The 21,348-nt window shown below is 39.5% G+C and overlaps 1 protein-coding gene across 1 annotated transcript in view; it reads right to left on the reverse strand.

Annotated features, from left to right (window-relative positions):
• The window catches only part of PRKAR2B (protein kinase cAMP-dependent type II regulatory subunit beta), a 109,927-nt gene that overhangs the window by 25,488 nt on the left and 63,091 nt on the right, over positions 1–21,348 (reverse strand). Inside the window, exons 3-4 of the mRNA XM_029234370.1 lie at positions 14,964–15,016; positions 7,706–7,789 (exon numbers count right to left, since the gene is read on the reverse strand). Of these exons, the coding sequence (XP_029090203.1) occupies positions 7,706–7,789; positions 14,964–15,016 (137 nt within the window). The remainder of the gene's footprint in view (positions 1–7,705; positions 7,790–14,963; positions 15,017–21,348) is intronic.

Genomic DNA, 21,348 nt, shown 5'->3' on the forward strand with positions numbered 1-21,348 from the left:
AGAAAGTCGACAGATGAAAAGACAGAAGCTCCAGACAAAGTGATATTAGAGATAACAAAGGGGAGAAAATAATCAAAGAAATATGCGATGTATTTTCCAGAACCACAGGATATAAGTTTTCAGACTGAAAGGGCTCACTCAAGGGCCCGGCACAATCAAGGACCAGAACCTCCACACACACACGACAGTGTGGTTTTAGAACATCAAAGATACAGACCTGACCTGCAAAGCTTCCAGAAAAGGGGGAAGGGGCTCTTAAAAACACAAAAAGGTGTTCAACTTCTTTCAAAATAAAGAGGAATGCAAATCAAAATTGAAAGGAGATACCCTTTTTCACCTGCCAGATTCAGAAACATAAAAATGTTAGACTAACACACTGGTGGAGATGGTGTGGGAAGGAGGGTTCCTCCAGCAGACGGCTGATGGGAACGGGTCTCAGAGGGCGCACTGTCAACAGTCGGTATCATTTCAAACACGCTACCCGTCACCTCACTATTCCTTGTCTAGGAAGTTATTCTATAACACATTTGTGAAATGACATGTGCATGGGCATTTTTCACTGCAAAATGTACGTTGTAATAGCAAAGAATTGAAAACTCAAGTTTATCTACAGGTCTCTGGATAAATAAGTTTGATACATCCATGCATTGGAAAGCTATGCAGCTATTAAAAAAAAAAAGTATGGATTTTAAGACCCCTATCTTTTACTGGAGTTGCTGGCAAGCACGCGAACACTCAAAGAAGGGCAATCAAGAAATCTGAAACCCTGATGAAGGAGGAACTTCAGCGAACACATGCTATCTGCAGCCACAATGATGATGTCGGCGATTCCAGAGGCCAGGACTGGGACTGCTGGGTGGAAGTTTCTGGAGATTTTGGAACAATGTAAAGACCTGCCTAAGAAGGACAGCTGTCTAGCAGTGACAGGGCAAAGAGATGAGCTCCCTGTTCCTGTCAAGACAGGCTCCCCACCTTCCACATGCTGTCAAGACAGGCTCCCCACCTTCCACATGCTCAGTGGTTTTCAAACTGTTTTCTGGAAGCCAGGGATTTTGAGGAGGTGCTTCAGTGATTGATTCTGTAAACAGCTGATTTTTTTAAACCATTTTTTAGAATTGAAGTATAGTTAATTTACAATGTTGTGTTAGTTTCAGGTGTACAGCAAACTGATACACTTATACACATACATTTCAGATTTTTTTCCCCTTATAGGTAATTACAAGATATTGAGTATAGTTCCCTGTGCTATATAGTAGGTCCTTGTTGATTATCTATTTTATATATAGTAGTGTGTATATGTTAATCCCAAACTCATCCTTAAAGTGTGTTCTAACCACTAAATATTAAAACTAAAGTAAATCAACATGTTCGGATGGATTACATATACATTTTTTATGAAGTAAAATTTCATGTCACATAAAATTAACCATTTTAAAGTGGACTAGTGGCCACAAAGTTGTGCAACCACCACCTGTACCTACTTTCAAAACGTTTCCGCAAAAGGAAACCGTGCACCCATTAAGCAGTCATTCCCCATTCTCCCCTCCCACTAGGCCCTGGCAGTCACCAATATGTTTTCTGTCTCTATGGATTTACCTATTCTGGATATTTCATATAATGGAATCACACAATACATGATCTTTTGTGTCTGGCTTACTTCACTCATTATAATGTTTTCAAGGTTCACCTATGTTACAGCATATATCATACTTCATTCCTTTTTACGGATGGAAAATATTCCACTATATATATATACGAACACACACCACAATTTACTCACCCATTCACCTGTCGATGGACACTTGGGTTCTTTCCACCTTTTGGCTATTGTGAATAGTGCGACTATGAACATTCATATACAAGTATTTATTGGCACACCTGTTTCAATTCTTTTGGATCTACACCTGGGAGTGAAATTGCTGAGTCATATGGTAATTCTATGTTTAACTTTTTGAGAAACGGCCAAGCTGTTTTCCACAGTGGTTGGACCATTTTACTTTACCACCAGCGATGTACCAGGTTCCGATTTCTCCACATCCTTGCCAACACCTGTTATTTTCCTTTTTAAAAAAACAATACCCATCCTAGTGGGGGTGAAGTGGTATTTCACTGTGGTTCTGACTTGTATTTCCCTAGTGACTAACCATGTTGAGAATCTTTTCATGTGCTTATTGGTTACCTGTATATCTTCTCTAGAGAAATGTCTATTATTCAAGAACTCTGCACATTTTAAAGTTGGGTTGTCTGTCCTTTTGTGGTTGAGTTCTAAGTGTTCTTTCTATATTCTGAATACGAGGCCCTTCTATAAAGTTCTTCTAAGAGTTTTATAGTTTTACAGCTTACATTTAGGTCTTTGATCCATTCTGAGTTAATTCTTGTACTTAGTGTGAAGTAGGAGTCCAACCTTGTTCTTTTGTGTGTGGATACCCAGTTGTCCCAGCACCATTTATTGAAAAGACTATTCTTTCCCCAGTGAATGATCTTGGCATTTTTGTTGAAATCAAATGGCCATAGATGTATGGGTTTGTTTCTTGACTCTCAATGCTATTCCATTGTTCTGTATGTCTATCCCTATGCCAGTAACACACTGTTTTTTGGTTTTTTTTTGTGGTGCGTGGCCCTCTCACTGCCGTGGCCTCTCCCGTTGCAGAGCACAGGCTCCGGACGCGCAGGCTCAGTGGCCATGGCTCATGGGCCCAGCCGCTCCGCGGCACGTGGGATCTTCCCGGACCGGGGCACGAACCTGTGTCCCCTGCATCGGCAGGCGGACGCAACCACTGCGCCACCAGGGAAGCCCAACACATTGTTTTGATTACTGCAGCTTTGAGGTATAAGTTTTGACATTGGCAAGTGTGAGTCCTTCAGCTTTGTTCTTCTTTTTCAATATTATTTGGGGTGCCTCTTCTTGTATATACAATGTTAATACATTAGACAACAGCAAAACGCAATGTGTTTTCATGGTTTAGCTTTATAATACGTAAATGCTACCAATTTAAACTTTTATAAAAATAAATACTGATAAAAATAATTTTAAGAAAGAATATGAAAACTCTATAAATACAGATTACCTGTTAGAAAAAAAAAAGAACTGGGTAAGAACTCTACGTGTAGAGTTTGCTGCCACCAAAATTTTAAAAAGAATATACTTGTATATACATAGAGTAACCCTAGAAAAATATGCACGATAGTGCTCCTGAGAAACTGGATTGCTGGGAGACAGGGATGGAAGGGAGATCTCCTTTCACTGACTACTCTTTTGTTCCTTTTGAATTTTTGTCAATTCTATATGCATACTGATTTAAATTTTTTAATTAATTGAAAAACCAAACTCTCCATTTAAACAGAGAATATAACATTACATCTTTACGTGGGTAAGAAAAACTTTGAGAAGAAAGATGGTGATGGGTTTGCAGGACGTGGCTTTCATCCCCTCCCTGGATTCCCGTGTAAGCTCTAGCACCTATGTGTGAAACAGCAGCCAGGGCTGAAGAGGAAGCCAATGGGGGGCAGTAAGACAGTGCCTTCTCGATGTGCTGCTAATTGGGAGTTCATCAACCCAGGCGACATACGGTCACCTATTAAAATTATGAAGTATGATTAAATGGTTTACTAATATTTAATTTTGCTTATTATTTATATTTCAACTCGTTTAGAGCAGATGGAGGGGGACTATCGGCTTTATTGATTAGCTAGCTCTAGCCCTGAATGTCAAGTGGAGAAAAAGATGAAATATAGCGCTATAGTAAATTTTTTTTTTTGTTATCTTGGAATTAGCTGCATTTTAAAACGTTATCACGCTTAAGAATTTGTACATGGATAAATGAAAAAGTAATCCCTGATAAAATACAGAACATCTATTTCTTTTAGAACTTCTCTATGTGACAGGTGTCTCTTCTAGTCAATCAAAATGTAATTTCCCCATAATTATGCACAGAGTGAAAAGAACGTAGGAAATATTCAATATGCAGAGGCTTATCTCGGTGACTGACAGCTACTGTAGGAAATCCACATCTTATTCGCCTACAGAATGTAAATTAGAGACTGAGCTTGGTAAAAGGGCTTTGACTCCCTTAAAAAATAACAATTTACTCTCCATTAATCAAAGAGCCTATCATATAGCATAAGAAGATTATTTCAGTTTGCCTAAAATTAGAAATATTTCAGAAGAAAAATGGCCTACTGAGTCGAGCATTAAAATATTCATGAAAAGAATATCTTCAAAGAGGTTAATAATTATAAATGCTGTGCTCAATGTATGAATATACAGAACTCTAAGGAAAACTGTTCTGAGGTCTAGGAGGTGCTAGATTTTCAAGCTAAACAACGCCTTGAGGAAAGTCAAGTGAGATAGTGGATGCAAAGCCAAGACTGTTCTTCTTGCTGGTTAGTAATTACGGCTTCCCCTTCCTCCTTCCAAGTTTTTCCATTTCAGGAAACGGTACCACCTCCGCTGCCAGACACTGGGGGTCATCCGAGACTATTTCTGTCAGGTCTCGATTCAGTCAGTCAGCAGGTACCAACTTCTGCTCGTCCTGAGTATTTTATGAAACCATCCCTTCCCCCCTTCTCCTTAGTTGGGCGCGTTTCTTTTCCCTAGACCGCAGCACGGCTCTTTCCTGGATCCATTTCCTGGCACGGAGGGCAGTGCGGTCTCCTCACTGAGCTCTTTTCCTTTGTTCCTGACCTATCCGTCTCTCGCCTTTAACTCCACGCGCTACCCTGCCACCACAGTGACCTCAGACACACCTGACTGTTAGTTTCTCTGCTTAAAATGCTACTGCCTATAGTGTGTGTCCACTGCTACGGTGCTCCTTCCTGACACGACGCGCACGTCTGAGCCCCACCACTGGATGTCTTTCACTTTAGACACCAGCGTTAACGCGCTCTGTGCTTTTCGTTCAACTGGCGATTTCCGACTCATTTTCTGAGGCTCGTCTCAGGTGGCCTCTCCAGCTTCCTGGATCCTCACGTGGGGCTGAGAGACCCTCATCCTCTCATAGCGCCCTGACCGTATTACAGCATTTATCATGTTTTACCAAATTGCTTTGTATGTGTATTTGAATCCCTCACTAAATGATAAGTTCCAAGAGCACAAGAACCATGTCTAAGTATTTTTGTGGCATCCTACGCCTTCATCCAGGCCTTGGAACACAGTGGTTGGTCAAGGAATTGACCTGAAAGGAGCTGCTATATGATAGGCAGATTATATAAGTGGAATATATAATTCAATTTAAATGCATTTGGGTTATGACAAAAAATGTATACAATAAAAAACTAGAAAGCTGCTTAAAATATGAACTTAACTTAAAATCTTCAATCTGCTATGTTTGGGGAAAAATTTCTTATTCCAGGCGGTTATTTGCTGAGAAGAGTTAATTGTTACTTATTTATATTTTGTATCATTCTTAGAAGGATTTAAGATAGTAGGGAAATAAATCAAGATGGTATGAGCTCAAATTCAAAAAAGGTCTTTTGTAAACAACTATGTAAATATATTTACTTCCTCCCTATAAAACATTCAATAATGATAACTTATGAACTCTGTAATTCCATCAACGGGCTTTTTCTTTTTTGTCCCTATGAACTGTGACCTTTAAAATATATATATTGAAGACCTTCATCAGAGCAGCAAAATCTAAAAAAAGGCTTAAAAAACACCTATGTTTATAAAAATAACCATTTTAGTTAAAGATGCTCCCTGCCAGAATATACCAGGAAAAGTTTTTTTTTTAATTATTTTAAATGCAACCAAAATTTTCACAATGCTTTAAAAGAGTTAAAGTTGAAATGGCAAGAAAAATCAATTTAATTTAGAGGATGGAGTAGAATAGGCAGCATGCCAGGAAATTATCACTGGCAGTGATTTCACTCATGCCTGTTCATCACTTAGTGTTTGACTTCACAGTATCACTGTTCGGTCACTGCTGAAGCATTAAAATACTGGTTGAATTGAATAGGGAAGCATGCAAACAAAATAACATATGGTAGTACCAAAATACTGACCTCGAACATTTTCACATTGGGCTCTGGTCCTTCCTACTCAAAGTATGGTTGTGGGCTGACAGCGTTGCCATCACCTGGGACCTTGTGAGAAATGCAGACTCTCAGGCTCCACTACTGATCTACTCAACCAGAATCTGCATTTTTAACAAGATCTTCAGATGATATATAGGCATATTAAAGCTTGAGAAGCACTGTTTTTGGTGACCCTGAAATTCTCCCATGCAAAGCTCTGGCCTGAAAATACAGAACCTTCTTGGCTAGGGCCTACCCCTAAGGATAAAACTAAGGATTAATTCCACAGCTGTCTTCTGTGTGCATCTGAAGCAAAAGAATTAAATACTTAGTTTAGTTCCAATAGCAAAATTATCATCTTATACACACATAAAGTTGTATCTTTCCACTAATAATTATTTGGTCTCATTCTGGTGGGAGATCATTAGAGATCATAGTTTCATGTCCTTTATTTCACAGAATCATTATCATTCTAGATAAATGAAATCTGAGATTACTTGGAAGCCCATCAAAATTTCACAAGTTCCTTTTAGTCACTTATTCTACTATTTAATACTACCAGGAAGATTTTCCATTCATAAAAGAAATTCCTAAATTTTCTATCTTAGTCTCATCTCTTATTCTTCCATTATGAGAGAGAACCACCAGCAACCCTTTCTTTAGAGCTCCTAGTTTTGCAGACTTGGTGATAACTCTAGAGGACGTGGATCAAAGTGGACAAAACTTGTATTATGTGGCTCTAAAATAAAATCTCCAAAGTCACACAATATAATCTGTGATCCTGGAGGACATAATATTAGCATAAATGGTATTAGAAACAAAAGAGCTTTTAAAAATAATTTCAGGGTATAATATGACCCAGCATAGAAGACACTGTATAAAGCAGTACTTTCCTCTTTATAAAAATGGCCTTTTTAAAAAGACCTCATCTTAAAAGAGTGGGTCTTGATTAATGCGTTCTTCTCTAGGGCATCAATCCGAAAACTATTAAGATGTTGAGTTTGACCAAAAAAAGAATCGAGGTAAGTTACCAAAGTTGACTCAGGTTTCACATGGGGAACACGGCAGCAGGGCCTCTTTCCCAACTGACCATATAGCAGTGAATAAGCATAATCCATGATGAAGGAAGCAGAGCATTTAGGTCAGGGTGAAGGGCAAAGTCTGAGCAGTACGGTCATTCTAGAAATACACCCCAAACCAAAGACTAGAGATTTCAAAATCTTTACAAAGAAAAAAAAATCCCTCTACCTTTAAAGCCAAGTAAAACTTTACTTTAAAAATATGTATAATATGAAAGTCATACATTAAAATAATGACTATTACTGACTGGTGAAAGAGGCATTCCCCCATGGGCCCTGCACATCCCTACGTGTTCCCGTTGAGTGGGCAAAGAATGCAAAGTCTTAACCTCTCTTCACCTGGGCCACTTCTCAGGGCTGTGTTTGCAGCAAGTAACCTTGAGGGATGAGAAGCCTTCCGCCGAGAAACAGGCGCTCACTCCTTGCTATGACAGCAGTGACCTCCCCAGCTCCTAGAACACAACCCACTTCCTGTGCAGACATCTGCAGTGGGGCCTTTACATCGCCCTGGGTGATGTTAGCTTGTAAAGAGGGTGAAATCCAAGATCCTGCACGGCTCTCCACACGGACACTGAAAAAAAAACGTTGCTACTATTGAGATTTTATCTTACCGGATCCAGGTTCTTAAACAGCAAGATGTCTTTGCAAGCTTCTTGCAATCGATTTCTTTGATCGTCAGTTTTGGGATGTATAATCTAGAAGGACACCAAATTAACAATTAGTCTACTCACCTTGCTCTTAAGGGATAAAATTTCCTAGCAGGATATTAGAAGGAAGAACGGTTAGTGCTGAGGTTCACTTTAGGTGACTAGACATTAACTACCAGCCTGCTAAATAGGGGAAGGTAATACAGTTCGTCTCAGGGAGGTGGTGTACATTCATCAATACAGTATTTGAAAGTTTTTCAAAGGAGTGTTTCCCCCAGGTTAGCAAGGTCATTCTGTGAGGGTCTGCATTGGCTAATCACTAAAGACACCAAGGCTCCAGCCAGCGGGAACAAACAAAAGGACAACTTGTTGTAACAGCTATGTTGAAAATCTACACACTGCCTTTATTCTGCTTAATACTCTTTAATACTGTTTCATACTCTTTACCACTGAATTTAATACTCTTTCAGGATGTAGCTCTTTCCTTCAAAACTTGATAAAGTTTCTAGAAGTGAGTAAATTCTTACCTGTATATTGCATTAGATGTTAAATACATTTTTATGCACAATGTATATAAAATAACTACGCCCACGGAGATTGCTTTTCCACAGGGAGCAAGCAATCACGCGCTGTCACACCAAGGATACTATGGATCTGAGGGAGAATGAATCCAACAGTCCTGGTGTGCTCATCTGAGAACGAGTTCAAAGAAAACCAGTGTACTATTTGCTCAGAAACTTTCATTCCTGAGGGTAAAGGCCAACAGAAGGCCTTCTGTAAGTGCGGCCGGCCAACTCTCCTGAGTCCCTTCCGACCAGCAGAAGGCTCACGGACTTGGCCCCCAAGGCCCATTCTTCTGCGAACGCGGGTACTGTGTAACTGTAAGATGAGTCTGCGAGGCAAGAGATGGTCCTAAAAGCAGAAGAATCGAGTTGGTCTCCTGGAGACCCATACACCACCTTTTCCTATTCTAACGTTGACACACAGAGTGACTGGAAGAGATGCTGAAGAGCAGGAGCCCCACCATCACAGCAACCAGGATCAGGCAGCGGTGAGCTCTGTGCCCGTGAATGCATCAAAACGCGCGACGGGAAATTAAAATCGGCATTTCAAACCCATCTCACACGGCTAAAAATCAGAGGCCCAAGAACAATTGAGGAAATGTACGGTATATGTGTACTATTTATGTGTGTACTGCTTATATACTATACACACACAAAAAAGCAGTATACACAGTATACTGCTACATACTATTAGCCAGTGAGAGAGGACGTTGCTGCAGTTTTTCCTCTAAGGGTAAGGGATATGCAAATTTTTGTTTCCTATCTAATCAATATTCACCTCAACCTAGATTCTACGACGGCACGTGGACCCAGAAAAAGCAGATCCTCCTGCCTAAGAGCTCACTGCTATACAAAAAACTTAAAAAATTTGGATATGAACTAAATCATGCCAACCAAAATTCACACGTGCCTACTTCAAATAAGGAAGGCTAACACAATAAAACAAAAAGTTATTTCTCACTTCACAAAAGCCATCTGGAACTTCGAACTGAAGCAATCATAAACGTTTGCCTGCTGAGCAGCTCTATCCTCAGAGAGAAAAGGTTGGGGATAACGTGTCGCTGATGTTGAAATGACTTCCTAGGCCCAAGATGGAGCCACCTCTGCCCGGGGTGCCACGTCAGCAAACCAAAGCTCAGATAACTCTCGTGTCCCTATAAATGCCCCGCTTTGCCAGAAACACAGTGTATCCAGTCAGCCAATCCCCAAAAGCCAAGCCAAATCTGGGCTCTACGCTTACTTCCTTACTCTTTATCCTATAAAAGCTTCCTACCCTCCACCCCATTTTGCAGCTCTCTGGACCCTTGGGAATGGAGACTGCCCACTTCGTGCAGTGTTAAATAATGTTTGTATCACTTAAACTGTCTTTTTAAATCATTTTTAACACCAGCTTGTACCTGCTTTACCCTTGTCATCAATTTGTCTTTCTCTCCTGACCCATTCACTTTGTATTAACACCTCACACAAAACCCCACCTTCTGCTTTGCGGCCACCTAGAGGGGTGGGATAGGGAGAGTGGGAGGGAGACGCAAGAGGGAGGGGATGTGGGGATATATGTACACGTATAGCTGATTCACTTTGTTATACCACAGAAACTAGCACACCATTGTAAAGCAATTATACTCCAATAAAGATGTAAAAAATATATATATAATGGAAAAGAATCTGAAAAAATTATATATATAATTGAATCACTTTGCTGTACACCTGAAACGTTGTAAATCAACTATATGTCAATAAAAATTTTTTTAAAACCCACCTTTTTCCTCTTCTTTCTCTCTCCAGCTACTCCTCTTCTTATGAATTCATATGTCCAAATCTTGTTTCTCCATCCTGCCACCCCTACTACTGTCTACTGCCTTCCTCTTTGTTTCCCTTCTTCCTTTCTTCTGTCTACCTGCCATCACTCCTCAGTGCCCAGAGTCCGTTATCTATCATAGCCTCCACCCCCGGCCATGAAAATCCTGCTCTGCGTCCTGGAAAGCAAACAGTCAGAAATCGGGTGAATCTTTGAAGCTCTGGCTCCCCTGCCCTGTATCAACTGCTCAGAAGACGCTCTCCTACTTCTACAGACTCATTTCCTTCTGCTGGGTTTGGGGTGATCCGACATACAAGATCTGCATCTGGATAACTAAGGCCTCGGCAATGTGCCCGAATGTGATTTTTATTATACTAGAGGCCACTTTGTTTTTTATTAAAATTTATTTCTGATTTCAGGATAAAAATCTTATTGGTTAAACAAATACTGATGTAGCACTTACTATGTGCCGAGCACTGTTTTAAGGGCTTTAAAAATTTAAAAAGGGCTTTATTACTAGCTTTATCCTAGTAAGAGACCCCATGAAGCAGGTGAATGCTAAGTGAAATGAGTCAGACAGAGAAAGACAAATACTGTGTGATCTCTCAAGAGAAAAAAAGTAAGAAAATTAACTGGCCCGGGTACCTTCTTCCATGTCACACAGTTCAGAAGCTGTAGAGCTGGGATTCACCGCAGCTGTAGGCTGGCCACAGAGTTCATACCAGAAACCAGGGTCAGCAGACCATGGCCTGAAGGCCAAATTTCTTTTTGCATGACCCCTATGCTAAGAATGATTTTACATTTTTTAATGATTGGGGGAAAAAATCAAAAGAATGTTTCCTGACACATGAAAATTATATGAAATTCAAATTCAAATGTCCAGAAACAAAGTTTTCATGGGTCACAGCCACAGCCGTTCATTTATGTGTTGTCTATGTCTGTTTTCCTGCTATAACAGCAGAGCTGAATAGTTGTGACAGAAACAGCACGGCCCCCAGAGCCTAAAGTATTTATTCTCTGAAAATAGTAAAATTCCCCCCAAAAAAAGCTTTACAGGAAAAGTCTGTCAACTCCTGCCATAACCTCTGTTGCCTTTCAATTAAAAAAAAAATTAGAAAAACAATAAGTAACACTGACTTACATGTTTTCTTTAAAGGAAACACCGTGCATCTATTTTGTTAAGCAAGGCAAGTCTGTACAAGATATTTTCATACCTGTCCAATCTATTCTCATACCTGTCCAATCTATTCTCCACACAGAGGTGAAAATAATCTTTTAAAACTTTAAATCAGAACACCGTATTCTCCAGATTAAAACCTCAATGGAGTCCATCACATTCACAGAGAATTAATCCCCACTCCTTCTCCACCCTCACCTCAGCCACTCAGCCTCAGCCACAGCTGCCTTTATTCAGAGCCTCCGACTCCTCCCACTCTGGTGGGCTTGGGTCAACCCAAAGTGCACTCCTGGGCTTTTGGCAAGACACTCTCCACGTACATCCTCTGGTCTCACTTCAAGAAGCCCTTCTCCAACTATTCCATTTCATTAGGGACGCTGTTGATCTGGGGGGTTTGGTTTGGTTTTAATTCCTACACCCTTTTACACTGTCTTTTTAGCACTTCATATTTTGTGACTGTTAATCTACTAGCTTGTGGTCGGCTTCTGCTATTAAGACTCTAAGCTCCAAGATGGCAAGAACTCCATCGTGCTCACCACTGTATACCCAGCACCCGGCCAGATATGCAGAAGGCACTCCCAAAACACTTCAGGGAATAACAGAAGAAAGAAATGCTCCACTCTTAAATTTACCAGCTCTTCTCTGCCAGTTTCTACATGCTAGATGCATATAACCCTTATATTTTCATTTGTTAAAGGTATTCCAACCAAAATCTAATTTGTTGTTTTCCAAAATCAGTCTTAAGTGTTTGAATTTTCTTTGAATACATATCAAAGAATAAGTATCTATTTATACTACTCTGAGATTTTGGGATTTGATAATATAAATAGGGTCTCTAAAATAAGACGAAATGTCCAAATGAAATGTTAGTTTATCAAAATACACTTCATGTTTTCCTTACAGACATTTTCCAGTATCAGTTTAGAGCCAATTAAATTTTGAAATCTGTAATAATCATTTCCAAGGGCTATGGTACAAGTGCCTTATAGTATCTAAGACAAAAAATATTAAAATATTTTAATATTTATTAAAATATTTTAATATTTATTAAAATGTTTAATATTTTATTTTAGTATGTAAAAAAAAATTACAGTTTTTAGTAGAGAAGAGTCAACCTAATGGAGAACCCAAGACACTTCATTATAATGATTAATATATCATTAATAAATTAATTTAAAAATTAAAGTAACATTGAAGGGTGTTACAGGGACAACTCAGGGTGAATGCCCAACCCACAAAGATGCCTCCTTCTCTAGGAACTGCCCTCATTTTTTTTTTAAACATTTTTAAAAAGTTTAAGCATTAAAAAAAAAATTTAAGTATGGTTAATTTACAATGTTATGTTAGTTTCGGGTATACAGCAAAGCGATTCAGTTATATATATGTATATATACCTATATATATTTTTTCAGATTCTTTTCCATTATAGGTTATTACAGGATATTGATTATAGTTCCCTGTGCTACAGTAGGTTCTTGTTGGTTATCTATTTTATATATAGATAGTACTGTGTATATGTTAATCCCAAACTCCTAATTTATCTCCACCCCACCCCGTTCTTCCCATTTGGTAACCCTAAGTTTGTTTCTATGTCTGTGAGTCTATTTCTGTTTTGTAAATAAGTTCATTTACATCATTTTAGATTCCACATATAAGTGATATCATATGATACTTGTCTCTCTCTGTCTGACTTACTTCACTTAATAGAATAATCTCTAGGTCCATCCATGTTGCTGCAAATGCCATTATTTCATTCTTTTTTATGGCTGAGTAATATTCCCTTGTATATATGTACCACATCTTCTTTATCCATTCCTTTGTCAGTGGACATTTAGGTGGCTTTCATGTCTTGGCTGTCGTAAATAGTGCTGCTATGAACATAAGGGTGCATGTGTCTTTTTGAATTAAGAGTTTTCTCTGGGTATATGCCCAAGAGTGGGCTTGCAGGATGCCCTCATTTATAAGTGGGGTCCCCCAGCCAAAGTCAAGTCTGTGAGAAACTCTCCACAGGGAAGCTGGGATTTTGAACTGAGAGAGACACAATAAGAGTGACGGGCAGCTGAGTCCCTTTCAATGTCGATACTCTTAGGTGCTGCACGAATGCTGTGAAAGGACCCCAGAGGGGGCTGGCTCCTGCCTCCTAGCCACAGCCTAGGGTTTTCTTTAACACTTTCAGGAATTCTACAAGATATCCAAGCATATGTCCAATAATTCCCCAATGTTTTCTTTTGTATTTAATCTCAATGTGATTGTTTTTTTCCCACAGCCAAATGAATTTTAACTGGTATAGCCTCCCCAACAAGACTGTCAGAAATTAGTTGGAGTGATCCAGCCAAACCACCTTATCAATCACGTGGACCAAGTGGTAGCTAACAGTTTTCGAGTTTATGAGATACTGTATATTGTTTTCAAACTGTATTTTTAAATGTTCTTTCCAATTTAGATTTTTACTAAGCTAAACAAGCTCATCAAACATCTCAAGTATCAAGTTTTATCATATACATTTATACACAAAGAACACTGTCTTCGAAGTCACCCACTAGTGTTTCTGCGAGATACATAAATAAAGTGTAGGAGAGGGGAGGGTTTTTCAGACTACATGGAGGGGTAACAGCACATTACACATTAGAGACGATACCTTGATCCTAAGGCAACATAATTTTCAGACTGGAATTTATGGACCTGATCAAAATATGTAAGTTATGGTACTGAGAAATGAACACTGCAAGTCTGGTGCTGCGAATCCCCATGGGGACAGGAGTGAAATGGGATTTTCTCCAAAATCTTATGTGTCATTTAAAGCTCCTGATCTTTCTACCACTGGATTTTATTTACATTTCAGGGAGCTTAATGATGTAATGACTTAGGGATCCAGTATCTGCTTTTCTATATTAAAACTCAATCTTACTTTAGTATTTTTCAGAGCTACAGAAACAGATTTTTGTTTTTATTTAAGGCCAAATAGAAGAAAACAAACTTTTGCAAAGTATGTACTCAAAAAAAAAAGTACATGATTACTTTCCATTTCCAGGCTCAGTAATCTCCTATTGAGTTTACTTTCTACTAAATAAATAATAGGAGAATGGAGCTAAAGGACACAGCTTAAAAACTGTTTCAAACCAAACTGGACAAAGTCTTGCGAAAACTTTAAGACCTCCAAGAAATCAGCTTCTGAGCAAACTATCAGACTCACAGATTTTAAAACACAGTAACTGCTGTACTGACATTTTAGATGTAATTTTACTGTGATTTTTTGTTGTTGTTTCAGAGTAAGCTCCTGTTGTGATAAAACAGTAGGAGCAGAAGGCTTTTCCCAGCGTTTTTCTTTCCTAGAAATACTTACTTGTCTAAGAAAAATAACATTATCACTTTGGGAAAGACAGCTAAAAACATTTTTCATCACAGACTATATTTTTGCAAGAGAAATAAAACCACAACTTCAGTGAGTTTTTATGTTCATCTTTCCTCTCATCCAAAGAGAGAGATGCTTTGGATTGAAGTAATTATACAGAACATGAAGAAGACGTAAACTATCAGGAGATAAGACTAGGAAAAGAAACAGTCAAAATAATTCCATTATGCCCCCTGTTAACCTATATGCCTGTTAACATCTTTTCTATTATTATTTTCTTTATCCAATACGGGAGTATAATTTAAAATTAACGCATTCAGTAAATTACATACCCTGGACTCAGCATCATCTTCTTCTTCATCAGGATTATAAGCTTCTGCACATACTATAAAAATAAAAATGGACATTTTAAAGATTCCTTCACCAAGAAACATGCTACAATAAATATATCTTGAAAAATCAGTGAACAAAAAGAGGGCTGTGGTGTAAAAAACCATTAATTCACCTCATCCAGGGCAAGCAGTCTACCCCCCAAAGCCAGTTTGCTATTGCAATTTATAAGGAATTTACTAAAATATAAAGCTGCACTTTAAGACACTGATAACTGCTTCCTTTCTCTTATTCAGAGAAACATAGCTAACCTCTTTCACCTTCATTTCCAAGCTGCAGAAATGCATAAGATCAAAAAATTACCTGAAAGAACACACACAAAGTCTAAGTCTGCTTTGAAATGATCAATTTAATCAAGCAGTTATCAGTAACTTTCATAAATTATCATAACTCAATCTTCCAGGAACAAATGCTATTAATATTTTGCATATTCCTTTCCAGTCTTTATTCTGAGCTGAGTTCATACCGCATCCACAATTTTAAAACCTGCTGTTTCATTTAACACTTAAGAATTCTGTATGTCATTAGAAACATTTTGTAAATATTGTTTTAAGGATTGCTAACTAGTTACCATAAGCTATAATTTACCACACCCCTAATGCTAGACACGAAGCTGGCTTCTGTTAACAAACAACCTTGCAATAAACATCTTCATGCATAAACATTTGTCTACATTTCAGATTATGCTGTGGAATTATTCCCAAATGTTATTTTGGGGGCTAAAAGGTATGACAACTTTTAAGGCATATTTATCACCATGTTTCCTCCCAATGGGATTATACCCATCCAGTGTCCTATAAGCAATGTGTAAGGAGACTCCTCTAAACGGTACCGCAGACTTAGATATTAATGCTCAAACTCTCTGCCAATTTAAATGAAAAAAAGATCTAAATTTTTAAGTATTACTGAATTTGAACAATGTTCAAATGATTGTAAGTTGACTGTATTTCCTCTTTTGTCCCTATGTCTGAGGCATTTATTTTTGTATTTGGTTTTCTTTCTGACTTACACCAGTTTCTCAATACCACTTTGTCATATTTCTTATAATCATTTTATCCAGTTTGCTTTTTTTTTTTTTTTTTGGCCACACCATGTGCCTTTCAAGATCTTAGGTACCCGACCAAGGACTGATCCAGGGCCATGGCAGTGAAAGCACGGAGTCCTAACCAGGGGACATCCAGGGAATTCCCTCCAGTTTGCTTTTTAACTATAATTACCAAGTTTTTTTTGTCTTTGTTTTTTTGATCAATTATGCATGCTGTTTGTTTTTAATGTAATGACGTCAGGGAAGAAAATTCCCCAATATGATTTAAACCCCAATATGATGTTTAAAATTTTAAACATCACAAAAGTACCACTGCTTTTGAGTTTGGTATTTGTAAATCTTCTTTACTTGCAAATCTACAGATCTGTAACTTCTCTTCTTTCAGTTTGTAAAGGTAGACCTTTTTACATTTACCCTTTAATCCATGTGGACTTGATTCTGGCATGGATGTAGAAATAAGAGCAGAGGACAGTTGAAAGGCTGACAAATGTCTTTCCAGGGGCCTTAGGATGGTCTCAGGAGTACTGTCATCTTTAGCTCAACGACTGTCATTACTATTACAAAACCTGCCGGTAGCTTTCTTTTCTCCAGGTATTGCTCTATACACCTAAGCCAGTGAGCGCTTCTTAACCAGGGCCTATTCTGCCCCCCAGCATGACATTTAGGCAATGTCTGGAGACATTTTGGTTGTCACAGTTGTGGGAGGTTAAGAGGAAGCTGCTGGGGGAGGCTAGGGGTGCTGCTAGACACCCCGCCCTGCACAGTACAGCTCCCTCCCCGCCTCTCCCCAAGAAAGAATGACCTGGTCCAAAATGTCAACAGTGCTGAAGCTGAGAAACCCTGACCTGGTGTACATTTTCCCCTTCAATCTCGCAACAACCCTAAGATAGGTGTCATATCACCACCTGGCAGATGAAAGAACAGGGCACAGTTACGTATCTTGGCCAACATCACACAACATCATACATCATCTTGTAGCACCACAGGACTTGACCCTAGGGCTGTCTCGCTGACTCCAAAGGCCTTGTTCTTTTTTTTAATGTTTTAGAAAGCGGCTTTATTGAGATATAATTCACATGCCATACAATTCACCCATGAAAAGCGTGCATTCAATGCTTTTTGGTATACTACATTATTAACTTTTAAAAACTGTGGCAGAATATATATAACACAAAATTTGCCATTTTTAAGTATACAATTCAGTGGCATTAAGTACATGCACAATGTTGTATAACCACCACCACTATTTATATCCAAAACTTTTTCATTACCCTAAGCAAAATCTCTGAAACCATAAGGCAGCAACTCCCCATTCCTCCTGTCCCCCGCCCCTGGTAACCTCTAATCTTCTTTCAGACTCTATGAATTTGACTATTCTAGGTACCTCATGTAAGTGGAATCATATAATATTTGTCCTTTGTGGCTGGCTGATTTCATTTAGCATGATGGCTTCCAGGTTCATCCATGTTGTAGCAGGTGTCAGAACCTCTTTCCTTTTTATGCAAAGGCCTTGTCCTTAACCACTGTTCTGTGCATGACGGCTTTGGTGAATTCACCAGCTCAATGCCTGGACATCAGCGTTCCGCCTCAGAAACCTAACAGAAGGGGACCGTCTTCCCGGGACAGGCTCCCATTAAAGAACCTCACTGACGCATATCACCAGAATGCCAGCTTAGTAACTAACTTCCTGAATCAGTATGGAGTCAGCGTGACCAGCCAGCTCTGTCCCTGCAGGAAGACCACAGGAGAAGCCAAATCACAATAAAAAGGTTCCTTGGTGAGAAGGAGATGGGAGGAAGAGAGAGTCTGTCAAATAAATTGACTATTGAATGCGTCAGTCTGGGACAGCCCAAGGCATCCATACACAGTACACATGGTCCTGCTCCTGTGGCCCAGACTCTTGAACTGTGTTGCTGCAACTTTCCTAAAAGCAGGACAGCATCCACCTCTAAAGCTTGGCTCCGTAACTTTCTGTTTCCATGTTTGACCAACCTCACTGGCAGGACTGACACATAATTTGCAGGGCTCAGTGCAAAATGAAAATATACACCCGTTTTTCAAAAGTTAAGATTTTTAAGAGGGCAAGAGCAGAACACTAAACCAAATTAGAGGCCCTTGTGAGGGTGGGGTCCGTGAAGTCAACCACTGTCATAGGATCTATATGTTCAGTGAGGTGACAGCGTCGATAAGACACTATGTTCTTTGAGGTAACCTGTTATATAGAGCCTTGACCCATTAGTGTTGATCTTAAGTTTTAATTCACAGAATGAAATCTTAATCCTCTAATTTCTAAGTTTCAAGCTCCTAAATGCTGACTAAAAATCATCACTAGTAAGAATCTATTTTCTTTCTAAATAACTTATCAATTGCCCCAGTATTATTTATTACTTAACACCCTTCTGATCTGTGATACCTACCTTATCGCATGTTTGTTTATTTCTGGGCTATCCATTTCATTGAACCATTTATTGTGCCAATATTACAAGGTTTAGTTCTTGGCACTGATGTGCAATTGTTTCACTATATTAAAATTCACCTACTGCCACCTCCTACACCCAAATCAAAATACAGCACCTGCAGTTTTGTGCACAGCCATGGTGGCTCACACCTCCTTATTTTCACTGACACAGTCTCCTCCTCTCCAAGCCATCCCTTCTCTCCAGCCCCAACTAAAAAGTCAGATTAAGAGTCACCTGTTGACCTCTCACCTACACAGGGGCTAACTCAGGATACCCCACTGCTGTGCTCCCTTTGCACTGTCCCTAGAGTGTGGGCACAGCTCATTACCATCACCTACCACACTTCACTCTACCAAAGACATTACCACCTGTTGCCCCTTCAGGCTGGAACTGCAGCCCTTCAGGGACTGACTGTGTGCTTTGTTCATTTCTATATTTCCCTGGCACTGACCTGGCACAGTGCCTGGCTCAATGCATTTTTTTGAATGAATGACTGACTGATGAACAAACAAGTTTGACAGTCCTTGAAGGCAAACACAATGTCTCTTTTAAACATCTCCCAATAGTCTACCTGTATTATACACTCTCAAACAAACACACGTAGAATGAATGAATGAATGAATAAAAAGTTGTTCTTTTTTGTTAAAATATCCTACACCATTTGTCCAAAAAAATGGGGACAGAGAGGCTGAGTGAAAATGAGGACCTTTTATCTTGTTCACCAAGGGGCCAAGCACAGAGATTAGGAGTTCAGTAAATATCTATACAAGGAATGAATGGATGAAATTCAGGGGCCAAGCACAGAGATTAGAAATTCAGTAAATATCTATACAAGGAATGAATCTATGTCTAGATGGACCCTCAAGCCAAAGCCTCCAGATAAGCTGAGCTGCCTCGAATGTTTTTCTGAATTGTGCCCCCTCCCTCCTGGGCAATCTGAAATTGAGCTGAAGCTATAGCTATATATTCTATTCTTTGTTTGGCAATTACACAGTAATGAAGAGCAGAGTCTTTTTCTTTATGTGAACCCTACATTGAGTTTTTCCTGTCATGTTGTGCATATATGTATTTTGATAATACATTAGTCATCTAGAATGCTCCAAGAATTTAAGTAGTTTCCCACATTGCAGACAGTGTAATGTGCACTGGTGCAGCCAGACAACTGTAGACAAGGGACAAGGGTTTTTCTCCTCCTGGTGCCAAATACATGTTGTCTTTTCCAACACCATTTCTCCAACTCTCTGACACCAACCGAATGTCCAACAATTCAATTCAATTCTGACACTACCTACCCGCAGTTAGCATCAGATCCCACACGTTAAAGGGCTCAGTCCCACAAGAGTGCCCCCACTTCAGACACCAATCACAATTCCCAAGCTACCCATACTTCTGACCGACCAGCTGTAAACTGGGGGGTCCCACGACACCCTCCTCAGGTTTGATAATTCACTAGAATGACTCAGGAAGTGCTTTCCTTACTCTTACTGGTTTATTACAAAGGATACAACTCAAGTACAGCCAAATGGATGAGATGCTCAGAGCAAGATATAGTGGGAGGGGGTCAATGCCCTTTCTGGGTGTGCCACTCTCCCAGCTCTTTGATGTGCTCCCCATTGTGCAAGCTCTCTGCACCCTGTCATTTAGAGGTTTCTATGGAGGTTTTATTACATGGGCACCAAGTGTTAAATCATTGGCCTTTGGTGATTAAGCCCATCTCCACTCTCTCTCCCCTTCTCCGAGGTTGGGCTGAAAGCTCCAAGCTTCCAATCAAAGTTTGGTCTTTCTGGGACCAGCCCCCATTCTGAAGTTATCCAGGAGCCCCTGAGCCAAGAATCACTGGTTAGCACACCATAGAAACTCAGGAGATCCCCAGGGTTTTGGAAGCTCTGTGCCAGGCGGTGGGACAAAGACCAAGTTAGCCCTCTTATTATACCACACAAGGGATTACACCAACTCCCAGGGTTTTTCACCAAGTGCCCACTATACTTTGTCAGGAATGTATAAAAATCAGTACAGTCAAAACAACTGTGACCTGGACAAGTTTACATAACCCTGTGCGCTCTGACAAAGCTAACAAAGAATAAAGGAAGCAGACCGAGCCCCATGAATCACTGGGCACGGAGCCTTGCACACAGTATACCCTCAATAAATATTTGCTGAAGGAATCAAAAGCAAATGTGGCCTGTACAGAAAGACTGCATGGTTTAGAGGCCTAAAACCTAGGGAAAAATGGACTTCTACAAAATATATGAAATTTACTTTCCCAATGTTCTCAATACACTAAGATTCCAGCACACTTATTTAAATGATAATCAGATTAAAATAAAGCTATTATAAAAGCACAGGTGTATTAGACAACAGAGTTCTGATTCAATATGGTTAAACTTAGCTTATTGAAGTGGAAATGTCCTCCTACAAAGGGAAATAAATGTATCTTTTACAAATACTAGTTTAAGGCATGCATTTTCCAACAAGAAGATTAGCTGGAGGAAGGGGCAAAAAAAACAACAACCCTTGTTTTTCAATGTAAAACACAGATATACATGCAATTCTTAACCAGATATATAGTATATCTATTGTATTAAAGTCTCATGGGGGGTGTGGCAGTTAGGGAGAAAAAGTCTAAGAAGACTTGGGGTAGACGCAATGATACAAATAAGATTGCGCAACACGGGTATACAGGTCTACTAGTTATAAGTAAAGGGAAGAGGCACAATGACAAGGCATAGATTTTCCCCCTCCCCGCTTCACTCACATTTTTGCCCAGGTAACTTGGTACCTATCCGCTGTGACATATCAGTGATCACCTTAGAGTGTAATTCA

Source organism: Monodon monoceros, unplaced genomic scaffold (assembly GCF_005190385.1).
Source record: "Monodon monoceros isolate NGI ecotype Baffin Bay Population unplaced genomic scaffold, NGI_Narwhal_1 Super_Scaffold_2, whole genome shotgun sequence".
Classification (NCBI taxonomy): domain Eukaryota; kingdom Metazoa; phylum Chordata; class Mammalia; order Artiodactyla; family Monodontidae; genus Monodon; species Monodon monoceros.